The 27,536-nt window shown below is 45.5% G+C and overlaps 1 protein-coding gene across 2 annotated transcripts in view; it reads left to right on the top strand.

Moving 5' to 3' along the window:
- mtr (5-methyltetrahydrofolate-homocysteine methyltransferase) overlaps positions 1–25,787 on the top strand; it is a 31,885-nt gene extending 6,098 nt beyond the window's left edge. The window contains exons 4-33 of one of the 2 annotated variants that reach the window (XM_074663897.1): positions 414–483; positions 659–751; positions 868–974; positions 2,331–2,390; positions 2,536–2,630; positions 3,265–3,365; positions 3,530–3,591; positions 3,836–3,903; positions 3,986–4,065; positions 4,273–4,385; positions 4,472–4,612; positions 4,698–4,883; positions 5,181–5,360; positions 10,723–10,839; positions 10,971–11,111; positions 12,518–12,607; positions 12,993–13,145; positions 13,495–13,602; positions 15,508–15,608; positions 16,188–16,255; positions 16,388–16,508; positions 20,894–20,975; positions 21,435–21,533; positions 21,637–21,712; positions 21,830–21,985; positions 22,250–22,446; positions 22,639–22,836; positions 22,938–23,130; positions 23,254–23,366; positions 24,671–25,787. In XM_074663897.1, the coding sequence (XP_074519998.1) occupies positions 414–483; positions 659–751; positions 868–974; positions 2,331–2,390; positions 2,536–2,630; positions 3,265–3,365; positions 3,530–3,591; positions 3,836–3,903; positions 3,986–4,065; positions 4,273–4,385; positions 4,472–4,612; positions 4,698–4,883; positions 5,181–5,360; positions 10,723–10,839; positions 10,971–11,111; positions 12,518–12,607; positions 12,993–13,145; positions 13,495–13,602; positions 15,508–15,608; positions 16,188–16,255; positions 16,388–16,508; positions 20,894–20,975; positions 21,435–21,533; positions 21,637–21,712; positions 21,830–21,985; positions 22,250–22,446; positions 22,639–22,836; positions 22,938–23,130; positions 23,254–23,366; positions 24,671–24,760 (3,459 nt within the window). In that variant the 3' untranslated portion in view covers positions 24,761–25,787. The remainder of the gene's footprint in view (positions 1–413; positions 484–658; positions 752–867; positions 975–2,330; positions 2,391–2,535; positions 2,631–3,264; positions 3,366–3,529; positions 3,592–3,835; positions 3,904–3,985; positions 4,066–4,272; positions 4,386–4,471; positions 4,613–4,697; positions 4,884–5,180; positions 5,361–10,722; positions 10,840–10,970; positions 11,112–12,517; positions 12,608–12,992; positions 13,146–13,494; positions 13,603–15,507; positions 15,609–16,187; positions 16,256–16,387; positions 16,509–20,893; positions 20,976–21,434; positions 21,534–21,636; positions 21,713–21,829; positions 21,986–22,249; positions 22,447–22,638; positions 22,837–22,937; positions 23,131–23,253; positions 23,367–24,670) is intronic. The other variant, XM_074663896.1, reaches the window with a different exon arrangement.
- Positions 25,788–27,536: the final 1,749 nt, after the last annotated feature.

The raw sequence follows: 27,536 nt of genomic DNA, 5'->3' as shown, positions 1-27,536 counted from the left end.
CTCAGGAAAAGGTCTCTTGGTTTTGACATGATTTCATCATTTTCACAATCTACATGTTTGGCCTTTTTTATCTACTGTGGACGCATGCTTAGCTGCAGTTGGATCATCCTGGTAGGAAAAGCATCTTTATAAAAACAGCTGAGACGCGTAAGTGGAACAAGTTGCAGCTTAGATTAAAGTGGCCGCTTTTTCCAGCAATGCTTAAGGGCAATAGCCCAGCCTTTTTTAGCCAGCGTCGTGGAATACTGTCCTGATGTCACACTTTAACACACCTCTGACCTGTGAACTTTACCTGTGAATACACTCATCTGGCTCATAACAGTCTAATTTCTGCAGATCAGTGTTTTTAATCCTGGAGCTATTGGTCTGTAGATTTATGAGTGTGTGTGTGTGTGTGTGTGTGTGTGTTGCAGGCATATCGTCTAAACAGAGTGTCTGCAGAGCTGGCAAGGAGAGCAGCTGATGATGTCACCAAACAGACCGGTCAGCTCAGTGTTTTCTGTCACAGCAGCTTCTTTAGATTACTGCAAATTACCAGCCTGTGAGGGTTTAGCTAGCGTGTAACGCGTGTGTGTGTGTTTGTGTGTGTGTGTGTGTGTGTGTGTGTGTGTGTGTGTGTGTGTCTGTGTGTCTGTGTGTCTGTATGTCTGTGTTACAGGCTGTAAACGGTACGTGGCAGGAGCAGTGGGTCCGACCAACAAGACCCTTTCTGTGTCCCCGTCGGTGGAGAGACCTGACTTCAGGAACATCAGTAAGATGAAGACCAGCTCTTTGTGCGCTGATGGTTCATTTCAGGGTTACACTATCTATACCTAAAATGCGTGTGTGTGTGTGTGTGTGTGTGTGTCTGTGTGTGTCTGTGTTTAGCCTTTGATGAGCTGGTGGAGGCATACTCAGAGCAGGTCAGAGGCCTGTTGGACGGAGGAGCAGACATCCTGTTGGTAGAAACCATCTTTGACACTGCCAATGCCAAGGTAGCCCTCACCTGCTCATCCTCATGAATCTAATGCTCACCTGCTGTTTGAGTAGAGGCAGGTGTCTCCCATTCCGTACCTTAAACAGATAAACAGATGTAAACATTACAGAGAGCCAGAGGAGTCAGCAGGTGTATGTTCAGAGGTATACTTATGTCAGTTCAAGTCAAAAAGCTTCATTGACACGACATATATACATACACATATGCAGCACCACCTTCTGGTCTCACGCACACTGTCGTAAATATGTTACATTTAAGGTATTTATCAACAATGAGGTAGAGAAACGTGACAACAAGCTAACTTTGTCATTTTGTACTGTAGTTTAGTAGCCGGCTATATTTAGCTCTACTCACAGCCCGGTGCTCTTAGACGTGTCTGTAACGTGTAACGCTAGTGAATCCTGGCCAGTTCTACCAGAGCTCATCTACCAACTCCAACCTCACCAAGCAGAGCTAACGTAACCTCACTCTTCATTTTATTGATAGACTCTCAAGTTTGAACAGACCACTGCAGAATAACTGCTGACTGTGGGTTGGAATGGACATTAGCACAGACAGTTTAACCTGTGTTTTAGCCTTTAGCTTCTGTTTTGGCCTTTAGCTTGTGTCTCAGCCTTTAGCTCATGTTTAAGCCTTTAGCCCATGTTTTACCCTTTTGCTCATGTTTTAGCCTAAAGCCTGTGTTTTGGCTTTTAGCTTATATTTTAGCTGTACGCTGGTGTTCAAGTCTTTAGACTGTGCTTCAGCCTTTAGGTCGTGTTTTAGCCTTTAGCCTCTGCTCTGTCTCTCTCCTGTTTCTCTTTCTTCTGCTCTTCTGTCCTTTTTCTGTCTGACAGTTAGGCTCCAGTGTCCACCATCACTACAAAATTAATCACAGAAATCATTTTCAGCAGAGAAAAACACAGATCTCTCTTCTCTCTACTAAACTTGATCAGCTGGCGTGGTGTTGTCATAGAGACTTTGAGGTGCCATAAATCAATCCGGTCCTGCTCAACCTGATAGGGTAAACTAAGAAGTGGCATTAAGGAATAACCTACATCAGTGCTGATCATCTCATATCTAGGTGTGGATTAGGATCAGGCAGATATCTAGAAGAGGGACATTTCAAGATCACTCAGAAACTACAATCTCACAGGGACTTTTAAAGTGTTGACAATAAGATATGTCTCTATTCGTGTTTGTGTGTGTGTGTGTGTGTGTGTGTGTGTGTGTGTGTGTGTGTGCCTGTGTGCCTGTGTGTGTGTGTGTGTGTGTGTGTGTGTGTGTGTGTGTGTGTGTGTGTGTGTGTCTGTGTGTCTGTGTGTGTCTGTGTATGTGTGTGTGTGTGTCTGTGTGTCTGTATGTGTGTGTGCAGGCGGCGCTGTTTGCCATCGACCTGGTGTTTGAGAAAGACTACGAGAGGAAGCCCATTTTTGTGAGTCTGAGACCTGATTGTCTCTCTCTCTGGACAGTTTACTCGGGGTGCATCTGCTTTGAGGACAGTGTCTTAGTCTGCCTTAGAGGTCAAGGACTCTTGGATCTCACACATGGTCTCATGTTCTGTCCCCATCCTGGTCCAGGTGTCAGGGACCATTGTGGACCGAAGTGGACGCACTCTGTCAGGTCAGACGGGAGAAGCTTTCGTAGTGAGTGTGTCTCACGCCAAACCTCTGTGGTGAGACAATGTTATACTGAACACACACACACACACACACACACACACACACACACACACACACACACACACACACACACACACACACACACACACACACACACACACATACAGATTAACTGAAGCTGCTCCTCCCTGCATGTGAACTAGGGAAGGTAGGAAAAAAAGGTGTATTGTGGTATTGGTAATGATTTTAAATTGTGATTTTGTGTTCCAAAATCTTTTTTTTTTTCAAATTTTAATCCTTTATTTTAGTCTTTGTTTATAAGCTAGGTTTTTTTATTTTAGATCCCCTGAAGACAATCTAAAAAACTGACTCACATTTGTTATGGATTTTTTTTTCCAAAATATAGTTGTAGACATTATCATGATCATTCAACATTTTTACTGGTCTGGGGTTAAAAAAGTACTCTAAAAATCTTAAAGACATAAACGATTAAAGGCTTGCCATTTAAATTAAATCAGCACCCCAAAAATCATGAAAGAATAGAATCAGAAGAAAAGCTTATCATCACAGCCCTAATGTCAAGGGTATTAGATATGTGTGTTCACAGTGAAAATGTGTGTGTGTGTGTGTGTGTGTGTGTGTGTGTGTGTGTGTGTGTGTGTGTGTGTGTGTGTGTGTGTGTTACAGTATCGGTCTGAACTGTGCTCTGGGGGCCACAGAGATGAGACCTTTCATTGAAGCGATTGGACAAAACACCACAGCTTTTATTATCTGTTACCCCAACGCAGGTAACACATACACACTGAGCAGCTGCTACCTGGTAACCTGGTTATGATGATGTATTCACTTGTGTGTGTGTGTGTGTGTGTGTGTGTGTGTGTGTGTGTGTGTGTGTGTGTGTGTGTGTGTGTGTGTGTGTGTGTGTGTGTGTGTGTGTGTTTTGCCTCTCCAGGGTTGCCCAACACTTTTGGAGGTTACGATGAGACTCCAGATGTCACAGCGTCTCACCTGAAGGTGTGTGTTTGTTCTGTTTGTAGCTGTAGCTCATGATGAGGAATGACTCAATCACAGGAACAACGTCCTGTGACTGAACAAAACAACTGAAGAAACAAAATCTGTCTGTGGTTTAAAGTTCACTGGAGTCAGGATTGGATTAGCCTAGCTTAGCATAAAGACTGTAAACACATGCAAACTATTAGCCTGAAGCTATCTTCTGTCGCAATGCTGCGATGGCCCCCTCTCTGTGCTCATCCTGCAGGACTTTGCAGAGGACGGTCTGGTGAACGTGGTTGGAGGTTGCTGCGGGACGACTCCAGCTCACATCAGGTGTGTGACGTGTTGTGTTTCTGATGGACTCTGAACTTTGGTCCGAACTTTGCTGTGATTCCACTCTGATGTGCTCACACAGGGCCATCTCTGAGGCCGTCAGAGGCTGCAGACCCAGAGCTCCGGTTGCTGATATCTACCAGGACCACCTGCTGCTGGCAGGTGAGGACACACCTGAGTGCTAAGCATAGGAGAGCAAACACCAGTAATATGTTTGGAGATGTTCAGTGTCCAGGGCAGAGATCCACGGCCCTGCTTCATCTTATGTGTTTAAAGCTCAGTGTGACCCAGAAAACCATCCCTGATGAAGAAATAAGTCTTCTCTGATCCTCCTGAGTCCTATTAATGTGTGAATCTGATCACCTGCAGGTCTGGAGCCCTTCAGGATCGGTCCATACACAAACTTTGTGAACATCGGTGAGCGCTGTAACGTGGCCGGGTCACGGAAGTTTGCCAAACTGATCATGGCTGGAAACTACGAGGTAAGTTTGAAGTCAAAGTGTTCTTAGTGTTTGTTTCTCTGTCAGGTCAACCTCTGAACACCTGTACGCTCTGTGTGTACCTCCAGGAGGCTCTGAGCATCGCAAAGGCCCAGGTGGAGATGGGGGCTCAGCTTCTCGATATAAACATGGATGAGGGGATGCTGGAGGGCCCCGCTGCCATGACCCGGTTCTGTAACTACATTGCCTCTGAGCCAGACATTGCACGGGTATGCTGGGAGCTAGAACACCTGGACACAGAGGTGTGTCACCTGTCACCTGACCGATCAGTCATTTAAGGTCTTTCTCCTGCAGGTCCCCCTATGCATCGACTCGTCCAACTTTTCAGTGATCGAGGCTGGCTTGAAGTGCTGTCAGGGGAAATGTGTGGTCAACAGCATCAGCCTGAAGGAGGGAGAGGACCAGTTCCTGCAGAGAGCCGCCACCATTAACCGCTATGGAGCTGCCGTGGTTATCATGGCCTTTGACGAGGCAGGCCAGGTGGGCTAACAAACAAATGAACACTCACACACTCACTCACACACACACACACACACACACACACAAACACACACACACACACACACACACACACACACACACACACACACACTCACACACACACACACACACACACACACACACACAAACACACACACACACACACACACTCACACACACACACACACACACACACACACACACACACACACACACACACACACACACACACACACACATACAAAACACACTATTAAAGAATGTCACACGCTCACCTGTTTTTTATGTCCTCTGCAGGCCACAGACACAGAGCGTAAGGTGGAGATCTGCACACGAGCCTACCACCTGCTCATCAATGAAGCTGGCTTTAACCCTAATGACATTATCTTTGACCCCAACATCCTCACCATTGGCACGGGCATGGAGGAGCACAACGAGTATGCCATCAACTTCATCAAAGCAACAAAGCTCATCAAGGTGACCAATAAGGGGTCGGACCAATCAGAGCTCAGGGACGAAAGGTCAGAGAAGAGTCAAAGAAGAGGAGAGGAGGAGTCAGAAAGGAGTAGTCAGAGAGGGAAAGGTCAGAGAGGAGTCAGAGAGGAATAGTTGGAGAAGAAGGGTCAAAGAAAAGGAGTCAGAGAGAAGGAATCCAAGAAGAGGAGTCACAAAGGAGGAGTCAAAGTGAAGAAGTCAGAAAGGAGGAGTCAAATGGAGGACTGAGTAACTAATGGACGTAGTCCCCCTGACGTTACCCGTCTGTTTCTGAAACAGATTTTCTAGCACATCAGCTATTGCAGTCATATTGGAAGTGGCAAGGGCTTCCAAAACAGCTATAGTGTGCCTGTCAATTACATGACCTGAGCTGTGCCTTTGATTGATCGAGCTCGCAATCTGAATATCCTCTGAACTGCCGAGTTAGAAACAAATTCACCCCCCATTAGTGATTCAGACAAGAGACGTTCTCTTTCAAACCTCCCTCGGTATCTCACTATGGGAAGCGCCCTCTGGCGTGACCGGTCATGGAAGCTCCAATGACACCACGTCTCATCTGACAGACCAATCATCTCAAGGTGGCCAGCTCGCCCCCCTTATAAGCCCCTCTGCACTGCACCCGCCATTCTCGCTTTCTTCCACCGTGAAGATCACAGAGCTCCTCAGCTGTCCTGACTGGATTATTCATTTAACTGCTCTTCCGACGCGCCGTCAAGGTAGTCACCAAGCGTAGGTTTTCTATATTCAGGATTACTTTAACTGCTGCTTTCGTCGCAAAAGTTGTGTGTTTTGCCCTAACCGTTGAGGTATTTGGGCGGTGTGTTTTAATGACAGACCGTCGAGGTTGGGTATGGCTACCGCTTCCTCTCAGGGCACAATGGCTAGCGGCAAGGTGAGGGACGTTGAGTTTGGTCCTTGCCCGGCCCTTTTGCTGTTTCAGCATTTCAGGGAGAGACTCACATCCTCTCTGTATTGCTTGAATGGGAGTCCAGCATGCTCAGGCATCACTCGCGGACCCGAATGCTGCCAACATTGCAGTGCTATGCCAACCAGGATCCTGGAGCGGCGCCTCCCAGTTTGGGCCAGTTCAAAAGCTGACCCCTGCCTCTCCGACAGTGAGGCAAGGCCGGCAAAGCCGAAGCCGGCTACAGCTAGCATAAGCTGGGCTAGCCCCCCAGTGGAGGATTTTCCTCTGCTGTTCGATCAGCTCCTCGACTCGGAAGACGAGTATGGAGGGGGAGGCGCGGAGGAGGACGATAATCTTGACCTCCTCAGCGATGAGAATGAGGAGGATGATGAGGACGCCATCCTTCCTCTGACTCCGACATCCAAGCCCGGCAGCTCTGTTAGCGGAGAAATTAAACCCCTATCTTTCTCCTTGGAGGTCGACCTGCATGAAGTGTGCAAGCGGGCAGCAACCTGGCTGGTTATCGACTGGCCCGCGTCACCGGATGACGGTGGTGAGGAGAGGGATCTTTATGATGGAAAAATTCTGCCTTCGCCAGACACCGAAAAAGCAGGTCATGCCTGCCGTCCCAGCATGCATGAAGGAGATAAAACGGTTTTGGGACAAACCGTTTCGCCACAGAGTCCCCGTCAAGGGTTACTCTAGCCTGGAGATAACTAACAGCGATGAGTGGGGCCTCTGAGATCCCCCAGTACTGAAGCAGGTGGTTCCTTCCCACCTCCACCCCAGCCATCGGTCCGTGCTCGGCGCAGAGGGTCATACCTTCCTATGTAAGATGGAGCGCTTCTCTGCCTCCATGTACCAAAAAATGTATAAGTCAGCAGCCCAGTCAGTGAACGACCTAAATGTTGTCACCCTGCTGACAACCTACAGGCGGAACTTTTCCAGGAGATGGGCACTTGTTCCCCAGTGCAATGTTTAAATCCCCCCCTTCAACACCCCACAGGGACAGTTCAGAGGGAGAGGGTCAAAAGTGCAACGTTCACAAAAAGCACTTCAGTTGGTTTGTCAATAAAAAACACGCTGTTACAGCCAGGCTCATTCATAAAGCCGAGGGCACAGCGAACACAAAACAAAAAGGCAAATCAAGAAGTGCAGGACAGTCTGCGTCCACCCCGCTTCAACTGGGTGCTAATGTCAAAAGCTATGGGGGAAGCCTCTGGGGCTTTAGAGAGCAAAATATCTTCTCTAATAAGCCTTGGGGCTATTCGCATTGTACCGGAGAGAGAGAAATCAGGATTTTTTTCCCGGTATTTCCTCATTCCAAAGAAAGGGGGCTCATTACGTCCGATCCTAGATCTGCAATGCCTCAATCTACACCTCCGAAAGCACAAATTCAAAATGCTCACACACAATGTTCTAGTCCGATCCATTCAACCAGGCGACTGGTTCACTTTAGTGGATCTGCAGGCAATTATTTTCATATAAGCGTATATCCAGCACACAGAAAATACCAGGTTTGCTTTCAGGGAAACGGCCTACAAGTATCAGACCCTGCCTTTGGAGCTGTCACTAGCACCAAGGGTTTTCAGCAAATGTGTGGTAGCAGCCCTGAACCCGATGTGAGCTTTGGGCCTCAGAGTGTTTGCGTATCTCAACGATTTTCTCCTGTGCGCTCCCAGCAGAGAGGACGCAGAGATAGATTCGCAGAGACTGATAGACAGGCTGCACTGCTTGGACTTCAGTATAAACCTCTAAAAGAACTTTTTGTCTCCTACTCAGAGAATCGAATATTTGGGCCTCGAAATAAACTCAGTTTCATTTCGGGGTTTTCTGTCTCAGGCTCGGGTGGAGAAATTTCGCCAACACCTGGCTTTATTTCAGCGGGAAAATTCAGTGTCTTTATGAGGGGATTTTCACGACCAGCGTCCCATTGGGAGCTGTGGTGATGAGGAAGACAGTCACAACCGATGCCTCTTGAACAGGGTGGGGAGCAGTTTTCGAGGGGAGGTCGGTGAACGAGACCTTGCCCCCGACGCTTCATCAGGCTCACATAAATTACTTGGAGCTGTTGGCTGTCTTCCTAGCCCTAAGACATTTTCTGCCTCTCCTGAGGAACTGTCATGTGTTGGTCAGAGCGGACAACACGACAGCAGTAGCCTACATAAACAGGCAGGGAGTCTGTTATTATGGAGCAGCAAACACCTGTTATCGGCACACTGAACAGCGGGGCAGATTTGCTCTCCAGAGGGAGTCCCCTGTACGGCGAATGGAGACTGAACCCCGAAGTGCTCCTCCGGATGTGGGAGAGATTCGGCCGCATTGCAACGACAGGGACGCACTGCCAGGTGTGGACACACTGGCGCACCCGTGGCCAAACATGCTGCTGTATATTTTTCCCCCTCTCAACCTCATCACTCCCACTCTGATCAGAGTAAGGGAGCAGCAGCTCTCATCAATACTGATAGCTCCTTACTGGCCCACCAGATCGTGGCTGGCAGAGCTGATACAGCTCACCCACGGCCAGCCATGGCCATTGCCGTTACGTGCGGACTTGGTGTCACAAGCGCACGGGCAGATTTTTCATCTACATGAGTCTGGTCTCCCGACGAGGGTGACTGAGACTATTAGTGCACGAGAGCGCCTTCCATGCGATCATTATACGATAATAAATGGCGTGTGTTTGAGAAGTGGAGTGAGACAATGGATATCATCTTGTTTCAGTGTTCTGTCTCGGATGTGTTGTGCTTTCTGCAGGACTTATTGGACGGTAATAAAGCTTTTTCCACCATTAAGGTCTATTTGGCTGCTATTTTCAGCTTGTCATGTGGGTTTTGGAGGTGTGCCTATCGGGCAGCATCCTCTAATGAAGAGGTTTGTAGGGTGCGCGTTGGCTGTGGCCTTTACGTAAACGTCAGTTTCCGTCATGGGATTTACCCACGGTTCTCGAGGCGCTCTCAGGGTTGCCCTTCGAGCCATTAAAATGTGCTGATTTGAGAGTGCTGTCTCGTAAGACTATCCTCATTCATTCATTCATTCATTTTATTAATTTGTCCCTTGAAGGGCGGTTTGGTTTGCAGCAGATTCACGTTTGGACACAAAAACATAGAAAACATGATAATATGAGCAGTGTCAGACATTGGTGCAGTTATCCTGCTGTTGGCTTCAACGTCAGCTAGACGAATAAGTGAGTTACAGGCTTTGTCAGTGCACACCTCTTGTCTTCAATTCTCATCAGATTATGGGAAGGTGATGCTGCGTCCTAACCCAGTGTTTGTGACTAAGGTTAGTGATTCTGCCTACAGCCTAACCCTAACCTCGCTTTTCACCCACCGCCATTTGCAGAGAAGGGTGAGAAGCTGCTCAATTCCCTTTGTCCTGTGAGAGCTTTACGCATCTATATGGACAGGACTAAGGGATTTAGAAAGAGCAACCAGCTCTTTGTATCCTGGGCTCCCTCTCACACAGGGAGGGCCCTGACCCGCCAGCGCCTGTCACATTGGGTGGTGGAGGCTATAATCTTGGTGTATGAGAGTCGAGCTTCGGACACAGTTTACCTCATGGGCCCTGTTCAAGGGTACATCAGTGAGGGATATTTGCTGGGCATCCCCACACAATTCATTGGATGATACAGGCTACACATGACTGAGACATCTCTGGCTCATTCAGTGCTGAGTGTGGGTTCATCTCAACTGCATGCTAGCCCTTGGGGAGGGTTTCGGGTGTCCACCCAAAGTGGGTTCCTGCTCTGTGGGCTTCAGAGCATGCAAATCTGGGAGTGGGCTATATCTCCCATAGTGAGATACCGAGGGAGGTTTTAAAGAGAACATTAGGTTAGTCACGTAACCCTGGTTCTCTGATAACCGAGTGAGGTATCTCACAACACTGCCCTACTTGCATAAGTGAGGTGGAAGAAATACGCTTGAGAATGGCGGGTGCAGCGCAGAGGCGCTTCTAAGGGGGGCGGGCTGGCCCGTACATCTCGAGATGATTGGTCTGTCAGATGACAGACGTGGTGTCATTGGAGCTTCCGTGATCGGTGATGCCAGAGGGTGCTTCCCATAGTGAGATACCTCACTCGGTTATCAGAGAACCGGGGTTACGTGGGTAACCTAATGTATTTTGAACCAGGCTGTAAACAGGTTTATATCAGATGTCAAAACGTTTTTTTTTTTGGCTTGGTGTGTATAAGACTCTTGGTACTTGCAGAGCCAGCCTCAAGCAGACACTCGTCACTTGTCTCATATTCTTAGACCAGAGGTAGCTGCTTGCGGAGGAATCAGAAAGGAGTCGTGTAGAGGCGGAGTCAGAGGGGAAGGGTCAGAGTGTAGGAGTCAGAAGAAAGAACTCAGAGAGGAGAAGTCCAGCAGCCAAAGCAACTTCACTCTTCACATTACGCCTGTGTTTGTATGTGTGTGTGTCTGTGTGTGTGTGCAGGAGACGTTACCCAGGGCTCGGGTAAGTGGTGGTCTGTCCAACCTGTCGTTCTCATTTAGAGGGATGGAGAAGATCAGAGAGGCCATGCACGGAGCCTTTCTCTACCACGCCATCAAGGTATACACACACACACATTCACACATCACAAACACACAAACACACCATCCTAGACATATCAGATTCTGAGTCACTGTCTGTCCCTCCATTTAACTCCTCCTCATTGTGTGTGTCTGTGTGTGTGTGCGTAGGATGGTATGGACATGGGAATAGTGAATGCTGGCAGTCTTCCTGTTTATGATGACATCGATAAGGAGCTGCTGTGTCTGTGTGAGAATCTGATCTTGAACAGAGACTCAGGGGCTACAGAGAAACTGCTCACCTACGCTCAGGTAACACTTTAAGATTATATATAATACATGTCCAATTCATCAATCACCTACGCTCAAGCAACACTCCAAGATTATTTATAACAAATGATCAATTAATCAATCTACTATGCCCAGGTAACACTCTAAGCATACATATAAAAAATGATCAATTAATCAATTACCTCTGCTTAAATGCACACTGAGCATTAATCAATCATCACGCTCAGGTAGCACTCTTAGATTTTATACAACAAAGTCAAGTAGTCAATCACTTATGCTCAGGTAACACTCTAAAACGACATAAAACATTAAATCAACCAATTATCTGCACTCCAGAAACACTCCTAGATTTTATAAAATAGTCAAAAAATGCGTCATGAAGAAGAAAACAACATATATAAGTCACACTGGACTATAAATCTTCTTTATTTAGAATGATTTGGTTTGATTACAGTATTTTCAGAGTGAACTTTATACTAGGGTGTCCGCGGAGTCTTAAAAAGCATTAAAAAGTCTTAATTGTGGTTTTATGAGGTATTAAGTTTCATAGGTATTCAGGCTTTGACCCAAAAAATATAGAGTTACTTTATTGATCCCAAACTAGAAAATTGTTGTGTTAACAGCAGAAATCGATGGAGTCAGTAGAAAAATACAAAAATAAAAAAAGAATAGAATAAAAAAATACATAAAGACTCTAGTTACAATAAAATACAACAATAAGGATTGTGAGCAGTATGAACACCATATATAAGTAATGTCATTTCTAGTTTCATAAAGAGAAATTATATACAACATTAAAGCAAATCACTCAATCTCTGGCACATGTCCTAAATTTTAAAAATGATTAAATAATTTCTCATTTTCTTCAGCAAGTTGGCCTTGAATAACTGCTGTTTGTTGTTGTGGGAGTGTCAATAAACCTGCCATTAGTTTCATTTGTTCTTTCAAGCTTTATTCCTCCTTATCTTACATAATTTCTGTAAACATGTAAACTTCAACTGTTAAAAAGTGGATGCCAACAACAACTGAGAGTTGCGATAAAGTCTTAAAAAGGTATTGAAATCAACCTCAGGATTTTAGCATATACCCTGTATACATATAACTTTGGTAAGTGTTTGTATGTTTGGAGTAGTCTTATACTACACTAGCTTTAGTATTTCAGATGCTGTTTCAGGAAACTACAATTAAATAATTCAACCCACCAAAGTGACTAGTAGGAGTGGCAGTGATACCTGCCATAGCTAGAATTCAGCCGCATTTGGCGGGTTGGTGGGTGTTAGTGTCAAGCCCTGCATGTGACTAATCAATCAATTACCTTCACTTAGGTTACACTTTGAGATTTCATATGATATATAATCAATTATTTTACCAGTCAGTCAGTGAGCAGTGTGTCTCATATGTTTAACTCCTAAACTGAATGTGTATAGAACCATATGAAAGGAGAGAAGAAGGTGGTCCAGACAGACGAGTGGAGAGGGGGCAGCGTGGAGGAGAGGCTGGAGTATGCTCTCATTAAGGTACCAACAGTAGTCTATATTATGTATCCAGATTATATAACCAGATTGTTCATTCAGATTATACATCCAGATAATACATCCAGATTGTATATCTTGGATAGACTTCCAGATTATCCATTCAGATTATACATCTAGATTATACATCCAGATTGTATATTCAGAATATGCATCCATATTGTAAGTCCAGGAAATACATCCATATTGTATATCCAGATTATATATCAAGATAGTCTGCAGCCAATGAATCTGTCAGAATACTCCAGCAAGCAGACATGATGACTATGATGACAATGATGATGATGATAATGATAGTGACCATGATGATGATGATGATGATGGGGAGGAGGGGGAGTTACCTGCTGTAACTTACCTGTGGTGTTTACAGGGAATAGAGAAGTTTGTAGTGCAGGATGTTGAAGAGTGTCGAGCTCAGGTGGAGCGCTACTCTCGTCCTCTGCACATCATCGAAGGCCCTCTGATGAACGGGATGAAGGTGGTGGGAGATCTCTTTGGAGTAGGGAAGATGTTCCTGCCTCAGGTGAGATCAGAGCTCTGTGCTCACCTGTGTGAGTGTGTATCAGGATCAGAAGTCCCCCTCAGAGAGCTGTGAATGAGTTAATTGAACCGTCAGATCATCTGTTGGCCCTCCTGTCTGTCAGAGACAAAGCTCCAGATCAGATGAAAGGTCTTCAGTTACTGACAGATGAGGAGCCATGACAGGAAAATTTCCACAGCTAAAGAATGAGGTCAGGAGACAAAGAACAGGTGATGGATTGACAGTGAAATAAAGGATATTTGAGGATTAGATTTGTCCCTGATCCTTCCTCTTTTTCCCTGGTCATCCCTGTTTGTTCCTGTGTCCCTGATCTTCCTGTTTGTCCCCAAAGGTGATAAAGTCGGCCCGTGTGATGAAGAAGGCAGTCGGGTATCTGATTCCCTTCATGGAGAAGGAGAGAGAGGAGATGAAGGCTGGCTCAGGATCCACAGAGGACGTGGTCAGTCTGTCTGATGAAAAGGATTAACAATCTATGATGTTTAGTATAACTCTGCTGAATGGAGGGAGATGTTTGAGTCTCAGCCTTATTCTCAGAACAGGATGAACTTGTGTTTTAGAGAAATGACTGAACAGAGCAAAGACTGAAAACTCCTGTAACAGATTATGTAACAGATTAAACCCTTCAGATACAGCCTGTTTGTATAAATCTTGCTCTGCAGGAATGAACAGGTCCGAACCGGGAAGTGTGACAAAGAAACAGAGTGAGGCTTAGAGAGTGAACAGGAAGTCAGGAGAGCAGCTTCAGGTTGAACTGCCTGAATTAAATCTGCTCTATAGTGTGGGTCTTTTTAGAAAGAGAAAATCCTGATTGACCTCTCCTCACACTTCTCATCTTCATATCTCTATAATCACATGGGGCTCTAATTTCCTGGCGCAGCACAGGGAGCGCAAGCCTAGCGCACCCTGCGCAGTGTTAATTTTGTGTGGCACACTGCCGTGCGCTGCCAGTTTGACAATTTGGTAGACCATCTGCGCAGAGATGGGTGTGGCGGCGCGCCAGGGGAGTTGACGGCGCACCAGGGGGAGGTGTCAGCAGATTCATGTTGGGGCAGTGACAATTTTGTGCCAAAAACGGTGCAGAAAGTGTGCTGAAAGCTCGCCGGCTTCAACCTGGTCTATTCTCGGCGCAAAGCGGAGCGCACCCTCCACAGCTGTAATTTGGTGACAGGCACACATGTGCACACATGTCATCAAAGCCTCAGAGGCAGGTTTCCAGAGTGTCAGGCACATCTTAATGCAATAAACAATCACAGCAATCACTATTTAATGTAACTGTCTGAACCAGCATATACATTTATATCTATATTAACTGTCCCGTCACATCTGATGTCAGATTAAAGCCGTTTGTCAAAATGGAAAGTTAACCTGACGGCAGCTGGAAGTTTGATGCACATCTTACAATTAAACAATAAACAGCCTTAACATCTGATACTGAGTATATATCTGGTTCTTTCATTTCATTTAATTCAAAGAAAAGAGGGAGAGAAAAGACAAAGAAAAAAGGAGACAAAATAAATGTATGTCACTCAGGATTTACCCGTGATTTCCCATAGTTCTCTGTTTTAGTCTTTATTTTTAATGTGATCTAAAAAGATGGAGTACATTATAGTAGGGAGGATGAGGCGGAGACACCGGGAGAGTATACAGTATATCACCAAAGGCTCTGCTTGGCGATGACAAACCAGGAGTGCAGGTGGATCAAAAGTATTCTGAATGGATAAGCCAGCTGTGTAACTGTCTCTTCATTTTGTACTCCTATTAATGACAAAGGAACAGATTAAATCTGTCCCGGAGCTGGCCCACACGGTGACGTGTCCTCCGATGTGCCCCGCTGTCCATTCTCCTGCTGCAGGGACAGCGGCTCTGACTGTCTCCTCTACCGGGTCTTTCCAGCACACTTTCCGGGGATCACTCAGACCAATCAGACGCTGCGCCTCGGCCGCAGCACATTTAAAGGCGAGGAGAGGCGCTCATTTGATTGGTGAAAACGGCGCTTGGCTGTGTTAAACCCACTCACGGCTTTTCTCCTCCCTCTCTTCCTTTTGCGTGGAGGGAGGCGTGGACGCGCTCCTCTGCGCCTTGTCTTCGCCTTAACTGCACCTTGACTACGCCTTGACTGCGCCTTGACTGCACCTCTCTTGGCACTGCAGGAAACTTGCAAAGTGCGCCGGTCACACCCTGTCCACGCGGCGAAGGCCGGCGCCTGCGCTTGCGCCTGCGCTTGCGCCTGCGCCTGCGCTTGCGCCTGCGCCTGCGCTTGCGCCTGCTCTACGAAATTAGAGCCCATTATCTTTAATCTCAGTTGTTTAACAAATAAAGAAACAGGTTTGTCCTCGCCCCACAGGATCCCTATCAGGGCACCATCGTCCTGGCCACCGTCAAAGGAGACGTCCATGACATTGGGAAGAACATTGTAGGCGTGGTGCTTGGCTGCAACAACTTCAGGTCAGACCAGTTCTAACAGAGTCTCAGGTGTTGACCCGATTCACCTCCACATGCAAGCTCCTGTCTTCGGTGCAGGATGAGTGTTTCATGTAAAACTGTCAGGCAGCAGACTCTCTGTGAACCCTGCAGCATACCATCATTCTCTGTGTGAGCTCAGCATTAAGCCTTCTGAACGCTTCACCTCACATCGCCTTTTCATCCCTGCAGCAGTGCATTGTGGGAAAAAGGGGGCAGAGTTGATGCATTGCCAGGCCTTAAGGACAGGCTGATTCATATTGCTTTTATTGTGAAAGGACTGAACACTAATGGTGTCAGGTGCAGGAAGTTCCAGGCTTCACAGGGTTCAACTTCATCTGCAGAATCAGAGAACAGACAAGTTCACAGCACAGTACTGACAGAAACACAGACAAGAAAACAGACTACCTACAGACTACAGACAGAAACATGGACAGAAAAACTATATACAGACAGATTGATGTGGGTGTGATGTTTCAGGGTGATTGATCTGGGTGTGATGTTTCAGGGTGATTGATCTGGGTGTGATGTTTCAGGGTGATTGATCTGGGTGTGATGTTTCAGGGTGATTGATCTGGGTGTGATGGTTCCCTGTGATCGGATTCTTAGGGAGGCTGTCTCTCATAAAGCAGGTACATTTATCCCTTTGATTCCTCCTCACTTGTATAAATATCTTAATTTGTTATGCACACACTGTTGTCCATTGTTTAATGTCTATAACTGTTCTTTTTCATCCTCCTCTCCGTCACCTTCATCCTCTGCAGACGTAATTGGTTTGTCTGGGCTCATCACCCCATCTCTGGATGAAATGATTCATGTGGCCAAAGAGATGCAGAGACTGAACATGAGCACACCTCTGCTGATAGGAGGAGCCACCACCTCCAGGTAAGACACACACACACACACGCTCAGGCACATACACATGCTTGCGTGGGCGCACACACGCACACACGCACACACACAAACACACACACACGCACACACACAAACACACACACACACACACACACACACACACACACACACACACCTACACACAAACACACACCTTGTTTCCTTCGGCCCAGTGTCTGTGTGAATGAGGAGATGTTACATCAGTTAGTCTGCGGCAGTCAGGAAGGATTCTTTCTGCCTGGCTCTTTCTGTCGAACTGCTATTATCTGACCCTGTTGTTTCCAGAGCTCCCAGGCACAGAGGAAGGTTATTTAATGGGACTTTTCTCTGTCAGAGAAAGGCTGAATGAATGAATTAACCAGAAATGGGTGCATTTCCTTGCAGCAAAGTCATTGAAATGCTGACACTAAATGCAGAAAATGTAAAAATGTGAAATAAAGTGCACAAAAGCAGTGTCTGACAGCTGAAAATGCACAACATCTGAAATAAAAACTGCATAAACAAGTGAAACAAAGCTAAGAATGAGAAAATTTGAACTAAATAGCAGAAAGCCACTAAAACATTTAGCTTTTACACTTGAAATAACAAGGGTGCAGGAAAACAGCAGCCTCTATTTCCACCTGCTGTCTGTGACAGCAGCAGAGACTGGTGTAAAACAAAAAACCCCCTGCAGAACCACAAGAGTACTGTGTTCAGAGGGCTGTCACCTCGCTTATTATGTTGAAATGCTGACAGAGCATTTCAACATATTGTTATTAGTGCTGTCAGGCGATTAAAAAAATTAATGTAATTAATTACAGGATTTGTAATTGATTAATCTAATTAATCGCATTTTAATCTCATATCTGCTTAAGGTCCCAAAATAAAGAATTTGAATTCCAGGACATTGAAATTACATTAAAAGACATTAAAAACAAGGTGGGAATATATACAACACATTTTTAGGTACCCTGAGGCATAAGGAACAAATGAAAAAAGTGTTATGGTTCTATCTTTACAAAATCTACACAGTCCTGCACCCAAGGTAAGCTGATTTGATTTTTAGGACGGTTTTTGCTTCTGTTCACATTTTTACTCGATGTGGACTCAATTTTCACTGCAATATGAACTTCTATACTTCTATGAGGTCAGGAGAACCAGGGCTAAAGGCTAAAAACTGTGAGGAACTATGTACAAACACTTTTTTCAAGTCTTGGATCAAAGAAAAGTGAAGTATTCTTAGTTTTACATGCTCTGAACACACAAACTGTTGTCATTGGTGCAGAGCAGCCCCAAGCTGAAACATGATACAAGGAAGATGGAAGGAAATTTTCAAAGAATTCTTTAGATTTAAATAAAAGACATTTATCGATCATTCAGGGCTTGTTTGATGCAGTAAAGAGTTTAGAATTATCTGTTTTTTACAAAATTGAGCTAGAGCAAACGGTTGATTTTCTGTAGATTTTCAAAAAGGACGTGGGAATAAACGAGATGTCGACGGCAGTCCCCTAACAGTGCTCTCTCTTCCCCCCGGTTCAAAGCATGTTGCTAGGTGTGATACATTCAGGGACCGTTGGAAATTTGAAAATCTGACGAAAACACCACTTTTTTCATGTAGGACAAACGGTTTGTAAATGCTAGACGTTTGAAAATAAGTGCGTCTTTGAACGCCACGTGGGTTTGGGATCCAGATCAATCTGCTTTGATTTTTATGACCCGTTAATTTGCGGTGTCATTAATTAATCTAATTAACGCGTTAAAATGACAGCCCTAATTATCGTATTTTCTTCTACTTCTTCTTCTGTACCTTATTCTTCCGTACTTTATGCCACTTTTTCACAGCCAAATTTGCACAGATTTTTATAGAAAAAATTCAAAATCTGCAGCATGTACAGAAGAATTTTGCTTGCATTTTTAGCAGCTCTAACTGTACTACTTTTTACAGTAAAAAAATATTTTGAACTGTAATTTTTGCATTGAAGTCAATAGGAGATCATGTCAGCTCCTTCTAAATCTGCTTCAACTTTGGAACTGTACAGCTTCTGCATACTGCCACCTACAGACATCATTCTTGCTTTAAAAAGTTCCTACATTTCTCTACAATTTGTTCATATCTTCAGCTTTCTGCTATCTTCTACCGTTTTTCAGATATCATGGTTTAAGCAACACTGCAATTACAGCTTTTTCACAAAAGAAGTGACGTCGATGCTCAGAGCTTGCTACAGTCACATATTCTGTTTGGATTTTTTTGCAGTAACACTCCAATCATCCTCATGCCTCATTTTTCATGCATGATTTATAAATTTAAACATAGCTATGGTCCTCCTCTTTCAAACAAACCCCATTTTTAACTCAATAGAGGGATAGTTTTTGCTTAGAGGTTTCCAGACCGACAGGAGTGTGGGACATCTACCCATCTGCTTCAATGTAAAAACTCTGCCCTCCCGGACATGATTCTTCTCTCTGTAGTCCGTTTGTAATTCACTGTAACTCCCTCATTTTTGTCAGTACATGCATAAAAAACACATGTATGTCTTCATGAGAGCCTTGTGCTACCCACCGCGGTGTCAGATTTTTCACAGCCATCAAGGTTTTTGTGCAACTACCACGGTTTTACATCTTGCAAGATCTGCCTCGGGCCATTAGAGGAGTATGTTTCATGTTTGTTTTTTGTTTGTCTCTCACCCTTGGCTTCTGGGCTGGCTGCCAAGTTTCTGAATGATTTGGAGTCATCCTCTGCTTCCTCTATGTCGATAGGGTCAGAGCAGGCGCCGCCCTCTGCCTCATCGTTGCCCAGATCCCCCTGGAGGAGACCCTTGAATAGTGGAGGCATATCCCGGGATTCGGCTTCAATCATGTCTGCCCAGCTGCGTGCAGCTCGCAACCAATGGGTGCTAGTTGTTAGCTCATGTTAGCTCACCGACTCGGAGCGCTAGCTATCGGAGTTAGCCTGGGTTAGCGCCAACGATAAGCGGGGGAGAATGCTCATCACAACACTTTAGCAAACTCGATACCCAACTTAGCCGAGGATAAAAGGCTAACTCGAGTAAATACAAGCTCGAAGTGACACGTTAGCCTCTAATTAGCCTATACAGTAACTGAATAATGTGTAGTCAGGGCCTTGATGGAGAGTGTTCATAGAAGGCAATGCGCAAAGTCTATAGACTTACTCAAAAAAATCTGAGCTAGAAACTGGGAACTGCGTTCGGCAACATAAACCTTAACGGGACGTCCGTGAACAGTTAAACAGCGCCTGGCTAGCTTGGAAAGCTGAGGAAATTCCGTCTTTGACATGGGAAGAAAGCAAGAATGACCTGGGGTGGGTGGGTTGACTGTGACAGCATTAGGGGGTGTGCCCCGAGCACTGCTCGACCTGTCTGTCACTAACAGACGTAATGTCATTAGAGCTTCCAGATAGGTCATGCCAATGCGATTCCCATAGTGAAACACAGAGCAAAGTTAGAAAAAGAACGGGGTTTGTTTGAATTCCAGGTAGAACCTGTGACTGCAGCACGCTCTGAGCATCCACGTCACACACTCATCTTTTGTGAAAAAGCTTTAATCCTAGTGTTGCTCAAACCATGATATCTGAAAAACGGTAGAAGATAGCAGAAAGCCAAAAACATCAAAATTTGTGTAAGAATGTGTCACCATTTTAAAGCAAGAGTGACGTCTGTAGGTGGAAGTATGCAGAAGCTGTACAGTCTCAAAGCTGAAGCAGTTTTTGGCAGAGTTGCAAAAATCCCCCATTGACTTCAATGCAAAATTACAGTACAACATATTTTTTACTGAATAAAGCATTATATTCAAAGCGGAGAAAAGTACAAGCACAAGTGTCCTGCACATGCTGCATGTTTTGATTTTTTTCAGTAAAATAACTGTGCAAGTTTGAAGGCTTTGAAAAGTACCAAAAAGTGTACGGAAGAATAAGATGAGGAAGGAGAATAAAGTAGGATAACAATATGTTGAAACCCTGTGTCAGCATTTCAACACAGTCAATGAATGAACGAATGAATGAATGAGCAAAGAAACAGTCTGCCTGAGTCTATGTTCATACTGCTCAGCCTGGCTCAGTCTGAAGGGTCAGAGGAGACATGCTGGGCCCCCCCAGAATAAGAGCTGTTAACCATGATACCTCATGTTGCTGCTCACCTTTATCATGATGGTGATGAGCAGCTCTCAGTGTACTCTGCTGCAGTCAGTCACTCTGTGAGCTGCAGGCTGCTGACACACACCTCCAACATCCAGACTGAGACACACTCTGCAGACGCACAACTCCTCAAAGCTTTCCATGACCTCTGTTTTTCTGTGTGGTGTGTGGTGTGTGTGTGTGTGTATGTGTGTGTATGTGTGTGTGTGTGTTTCTGTGTGTGCGTGTGTGTATCTTGTGTCTTCAGGACACACACAGCGGTGAAGATTGCTCCTCGGTACTCGTCTCCTGTGATTCATGTCCTGGACGCCTCCAGGAGCGTGGTGGTGGTGAGAAAACACCTGAGACTTATACCTGATAGTGACGTGTGGTCAACATTTATCTGTTGCTGCTGAGAGGATGAGGATGAGCCCTTCTTATCGAACAGAGCTCAGATCAGGCTACATGTAGATAACAGCTGAGAGGATCACAGCCTGCTGCTGCTCTTAGCCTGCTTTACTCTTTGAATGATGTTTTCAGAGTTGACAGAGATTAAATAATCTCTGAGTCATGAAAGGGATGATGAAGTTCTTAAACCAGAACCAGAACACACCACATTTAAAATGGATTGAGGGCGCTTCAATCATCTTTCTGACCTCACAGTCTGGACATTTAACCTGCCAGTAGGGGGCGATTGTAATTAAACCTTTGTGTGTGTGTGTGTGTGTGTGTGTGTGTGTGTGTGTGTGTGTGTGTGTGTGTGTGTGTGTGTGTGTGTGTGTGTGTGTCTGTGTGTGTGTGTGTGTCAGTGTTCTCAGCTGCTTGACGAGGTGGGGAGGGAGGACTACTTTGAGGAGCTGAAGGAGGAGTATGAGGACGTCAGACAGGATCACTACGAGTCCCTAAAGGTGAGAGGACGTCACACTGGGACGGGGGGCTGTGTGTGTGTGAGTGTGTGTTAAGGTCAGAGCAGCATGTTAACATATTCAACCTGTGTGTGTGTGTATTCAGGATCGCAGATTCTTGTCTCTGTCCCAGGCCAGAGAGCAACGTTTAATCATTGACTGGACGTCTCAGAGCCGACCAGGTCAGAACAGCTATCTACGGTCAGGTTTCAAACACAGAGTGTTTGTGGTACTCACTGTTTATGTGTGTGTGTGTGTGTGTGTGTGTGTGTGTGTGTGTGTGTGTGTGTGTGTGTCAGTGCGACCCCAGTTCCTGGGTCCTCAGGTGTTTGATGACTATGATCTAAACCATCTGCTGGACTTGGTTGACTGGAAGCCTTTCTTTGATGTGTGGCAGCTCCGAGGGAAATACCCCAATAGAGGATACCCAAAGATCTTCAACGACAAGACAGTTGGTATGACATCTCACTCTGTTGATCTGATGAAGACTTCCATCCTCTCAGGCTGAAGTTTTTTTTTCATCCAAAGTTCTTCTCTTTGTTCTGAAGCTACAACCCAGCAGAACTCCTGGTTAAAGCAGATGTTTCAGACTTTTTCTTATAAGTTAGAAAGGTTTGACATATCTTTGCTTTTTACAAACTTTAAAAGAGAGTTAACTAAGGAGTCCACAAACATGTCAGGTCTTAAAGTCACAGCTCAGTAATGTGTCCGCCCTGCAGGTCAGGAGGCGCGGCGAGTCTTCGATGACGCCCAGCTAATGCTCCGTCACATGATTGACAGCAGCAGTCTGAGGGGGCGGGGCCTGGTGGGCTTCTGGCGTGCTCAGAGTGATGGTGATGACATCAATGTGTACAGAGATGTCAACGTGCAAAGAGACACCAAGCCTATTGCCACCTTCCATGGGCTACGGCAACAGGTGAGGGTCAGACTCAACAGATGAACAGGTAACACAGGTGAACAGGCCAGCTATGAATAGAAAGGCAGACTGTCCCTGTTCCAGGATGTGAACCTGTTCCCTCAGGCGCCCCCCTGTGGAGCATGTGGTATTAATGTTTGTTTGGTGAGTTAGGTGCGTGAACCTGTTTTGTGCTGTTGGTTTGTTCTCCAGGTAGAAAAAGCAGAGGGTTCAGGTCCGTACTTGTGTGTCTCGGACTTTGTGGCCCCTGCAGACTGTGGGGTGGAGGACTATGTGGGCCTGTTTGCTGTGGGTGTGTTTGGAGCTGAGGAGCTGAGTCGTCAGTTTCAGGACCAGGGGGACGACTACAGCAGCATCATGGTCAAAGCTCTGGCTGACAGGCTGGCTGAGGTACACAGTAGACTGGTTTGGACCTGTACAGACCAGTATGAACCAGTGTGGCTCTGTCTGAAGCGGTCTGGATCTCTGACGTGTTGTGTCCCACCCTGCAGGCCTTTGCTGAGGAGCTTCACTGTCGTGTTCGTCGGCATCTTTGGGGGTACAGCAGTGAGGAAGAGCTGCAGACCTCAGACCTGCACAGAGTCCGCTACCAGGGCATCAGACCTGCAGCTGGGTACCCGAGTCAGCCTGACCACACAGAAAAGACGACCATATGGAACCTGGCCCAAATCCAGGAGAGGACCGGTGAGAGGCGCACTAACACTGAAGAGACCACGTGATGTTTGGATGTTCTTAATTTCATTAGTGTTGTTTTTCATTGTTCATGTCCCCCCTGTGTGTGTGTGTGTGTGTGTGTGTGTGTGTCAGGCATCAGTCTGACAGAGTCCTTGGCCATGTCTCCAGCTGCCTCAGTCTCTGGACTCTACTTCTCTCATCCTCAGTCTTCTTATTTTGCTGTGGGGAAGATCACCAGAGAGCAGGTAACCGCACACCTGTCTACTAATGTCAAGACAGACAGACACGCACACACACACACACACACACACACACACACACACACACACACACACACACACACACACACACAGATCATATATAAAAATCTGTAAACTATCAGTGAGGTGCAGACTAACCTCCTGATCCTCAGCTGATGTCAAATATCTCAATAATGTAAACAATATGGCTTACAATAGCCTCAGTTGAACAGGTGAGCTGACGAACAGGTGTGCACAGGCAGGTATCAGTGGTCTGAGGGTCAGGATGGAGGGTGTAAGGAGACCTGTGTTGTATGTGTGACCAGGGCTTGACATTAACTCCGAGCAACCCCCCCTAAATGCGGGTGAATTTCAGCAGTGGTGGGTAACCCCCCCTCACACCATCCACTTTGGCGGGTTGAACGATCTGATTGTAGTTTTCTGAAACAGCACCTGAAACACTAAACCAATTCAGACTACAACACTTCAACTCCCATGAGCACTGCCTGCACACAGTGTTTGCTCATTGGCCCATTTGTGAAGCCTTTTGCTGACGTCCCTGCTGACAGGAGTTTAGACTCCCCCTCCAGCTTGGACAGCCTGACAGTTCCTGCCTGGTAACGTGAGTTAGAGAAATTAATGTTCACTCACATATTCTTTGCTCTCTACTGTAAACACATTTCAGGATTGAAGTCAGAGGCTAGAGTCAAAAGTCCTGTAACTTTTTAAAAGTGAGGATGTTTATCTGATGGAGCTCATTTAAGGTCACACTGCACCAGTCTAAACAAAAACACTCAGGGTACAGCAGGAAGGGGGGGGGGGCACATAGAGAAATGAAAGTGAAACTGTACTATGGTCACAGAAATGAGGTGCTGTGCAAAAATTATTTCAACCTCCTATTATACAAAGACATACTTATCAAAGTTATCTGTATAATATATGTAATAGATAGAAATCCTGTAAACGAACCAAATCATTCAGAATAAATGTGACTTATAGTCTGTATAGTGTCAATTATATATGTTATTTCCTCTTTGTGATGCATTATATGACTGATGGGACTGATGCTCCAGAGTTATACCTGTAGTCAAGAAAATACAGGACTTACTTAATTTGGGAAGAATAACTGGTGATCATAAAAACTTCAGCAGACAGTGTCTTTGTCTGGGTTTGTCAGTTCTATAGCTTATCACCACTTTTATTATATACAATAATAAACTCATTCTTTTCTGACTTTGTCTTCATGGACTGAATATTTTTATATCAAAAGAGCTCAACCTGACCTGTGCCCTGTCTCTCCTCCTGCTCAGGTGGTGGATTATTCCAGGAGGAAAAACCTGAAGATGGAGGAAGTGGAGAGGTGGCTGGCTCCAATACTGGGATATGACACAGAGGAGTGAGAGCGCTAATGGTGGGCCAGAACCGGGTCCCCTGTTAGACCAGGTCTCAGATCCAACCATCATATAGAGTCCTGGCCTGCATTGATCACAGAATCTTTCTCAGAGATCTTACTTTACACACACACACACACACACGCACACACACACACACGCACACACACACACACACACACACACACACACACACACACACACACACACACACACACACACACACACACACACACAGTGCTTCATCAGCGAATATTCTCGACAAAATTCCTGGTTCTGATTTTAGGTCAACATGAGTAGAAATAATCCGAGGTTTATAATCTGTCACCTGTAAAACATAATCCCAAATTTCATCCAGAAAAACTAGTGTCTAGGGTCCCGGGCTCTGTTCAGAGGCAATTTAAAAAAGAGACCTTCAGCTCCACATCCAGGAGTGAACAGGTAACCAGTGACAGTCACTCAGTCATGTAACCTCCAGCCTAAGAAGGTGCTGCGGGCGGGGCATCAGGTAAGGCAGACTCACCTGCAGAGTAGCTGAGGAGTCTTTAAATGATTTCTGTGATCAGTGATCAGTGCTGGCTAACAGCCCCATCACTGATGAGCACCCCCTGGTGGCCATTCATCACTGTCATGTTCCTATTGCTCTCAGGTTATGGTCCGAGTAAAAGCTGAAGGCTCAAACATTTCAGCTCTCCACACCTGAGTTTACCTACAGCCAGGGGAGGGGGGGGGGGTAGCCCCATTCATGATGGGGGCATTGACCCCATCATGAACTATGATCCTGAGCCTGTCTCTCTGAGACTGTCTGTGGTCATGGTCCAGGTTCAGTCTGACCTCAGGTCTGTGTCTGGTCCTTAACATATGCACGCGCACACACACACACACACACACACACACACACACACACACACACACACACACTTGAGTGTTGTAATGCCCTGACTGCTGCAGTTTCTTTTTAAATGCTGTAAAAAGTGTTGTGTAAATGATGTTAGCTCTCACACTATAAAAACAAACCATTAAATGCTGTTTGTTAAAATAAAAGATTTTAGAGTTCCCTGTTTGTTCTCTCAGTGTCTCTGACTGTCATGTCCCCTGTCTGTCCTCACTGAGGATTTCAGCTGAAGTTCAAGGTCTTCTTTGTGCCGCTTTTAATTTCATGAGGCTCTCCATGTCTCCAACCAGGGTCAGGACTACAGGCAGGTCAGTTTATCAGCTGGACCCTTAAGGCCCATTAATACTCAATGTTACATACGGATACAGACGGAGCCTTCTGTTAGTTCTCTGCATTGATTTCGTCCGTATTTCTGCATGTTTACTTGAAGCTTGTGGATATGGACCAAACGGAGCAGTACCACTGGAAACTGTGGGGACATTGTTGCTGATACTAAGCTTTAGTGAGACACGAAGAAGAAATTACAATGGCATAACTTTTGAAATATATTTAACTGCCTCACGACTCCTGCTGCCCATAGACTGTAAACAGAAATGGACGTCATCTTGCTCAGCTTGAAGTGAGGTCCCCACAAAAACTGCTCCCCCTGGTGACTAGCTGCAGAATAGGTAAAAAAAAAAAATCCAGATGGGCTGTGGTCAAACTTTAAAGAATTAAAACTCCTAGTGGAAAAGTTTCTCACTTCTGATTGCTGGGGTGATTTAAAGAAACCATGTGGTTGCCTTGTATTCAAGTTCTCTTTTTCCTGAAGAGTTCATTTTTTTTAGTTATAAGAGGTTAAAAAAAAAGTTTTTTAAAAAAAAAAGAAAGTGTATAGAAAGTGCAAAAAGTTCCATAAGAAAATACATGATGACAGCTTGTCCATCATTCACCAGTTCAGCCAGTCTCCACCTCCACAGGGTCCAGGACTGAGCTTCTTCAGCAGTCTGTTCAGTCTCTGTCTCCTGGATCCTGTCTGCTCACAGCAGGTGAAGTTCTTCCAATGTGACGTTGGTGTCTGATGTTAGCTCTGTTAACCATGTCTGTGAATAGCATGATGCTACTCTGCCCTCTGGTATTCCCCCTGTTGCTGGGTTAGCACAGCTAGCTCGTCCATCTTATTGGAGATAGATCTTATGTTCCCAATAACGATGGATGGAAGGACAGGTCCATGTCGTCACTTCTTAGCACACACCTGAGAACCAGCACATCGTCCTCATCTCCTTCTCCTCACCTTATGGGAAGACATCAGGCCTTACACCAGTTAGCATTGACATGCTGCTAACAGCTGACTTCACATGTAAACAATGTGGCCATGGTTACATGTAGGATCTCCAGACAAACACAGGAGAAAAAGTAGTAAAATTGTCACTGAAGCCACAAAAAGCTTGGTGTCCATGACCAACAAATGAACCATACTAAGTAATAATCCACTCCAAATACAAAGATAACGAAAAAGAGATGAAAAAGTTACAAGAAACAGGCAAAGAAGAGAGAGCTTGCTGCAAAAGGCAGCCATAGCCGACAGGGCGGCGCCTAGCAACCTTGGCCTTTATACTACAAAGCCATGCTGTACTCCTGCAGAATCTATTCTATTGGAAAAATAATATATGAGGCAATAATAATACAATATAGTAAATGGGGAGACCGGGTATAGTCATAACACTTTTTGTTTTGGCGTCTCCAACTCCTTAAAATTTTGAGTCACAGATTTCAAACTATAATGCGAAGTTTACACATTTGTTTACTACAAATGGCACCAATTCAAACCCCTCTGCAAGAAAATCACAGACTAGGTGATGTCAAATACATGGTCATCCTTTGTTACACCCACCCACTATCGGGGTAAGT

The sequence above is a fragment of the Halichoeres trimaculatus genome, unplaced genomic scaffold, assembly GCF_033239565.1.
Source record: "Halichoeres trimaculatus isolate MK-OKI-2021-1 unplaced genomic scaffold, fHalTri1.1 fHalTri1_scaffold_23, whole genome shotgun sequence".
In the NCBI taxonomy this organism is placed as follows: Eukaryota; Metazoa; Chordata; class Actinopteri; order Labriformes; family Labridae; genus Halichoeres; species Halichoeres trimaculatus.
The sequence above is the reverse complement of the archived record's forward strand: the minus strand, read 5'-3'. Positions and strand labels throughout refer to the sequence as shown.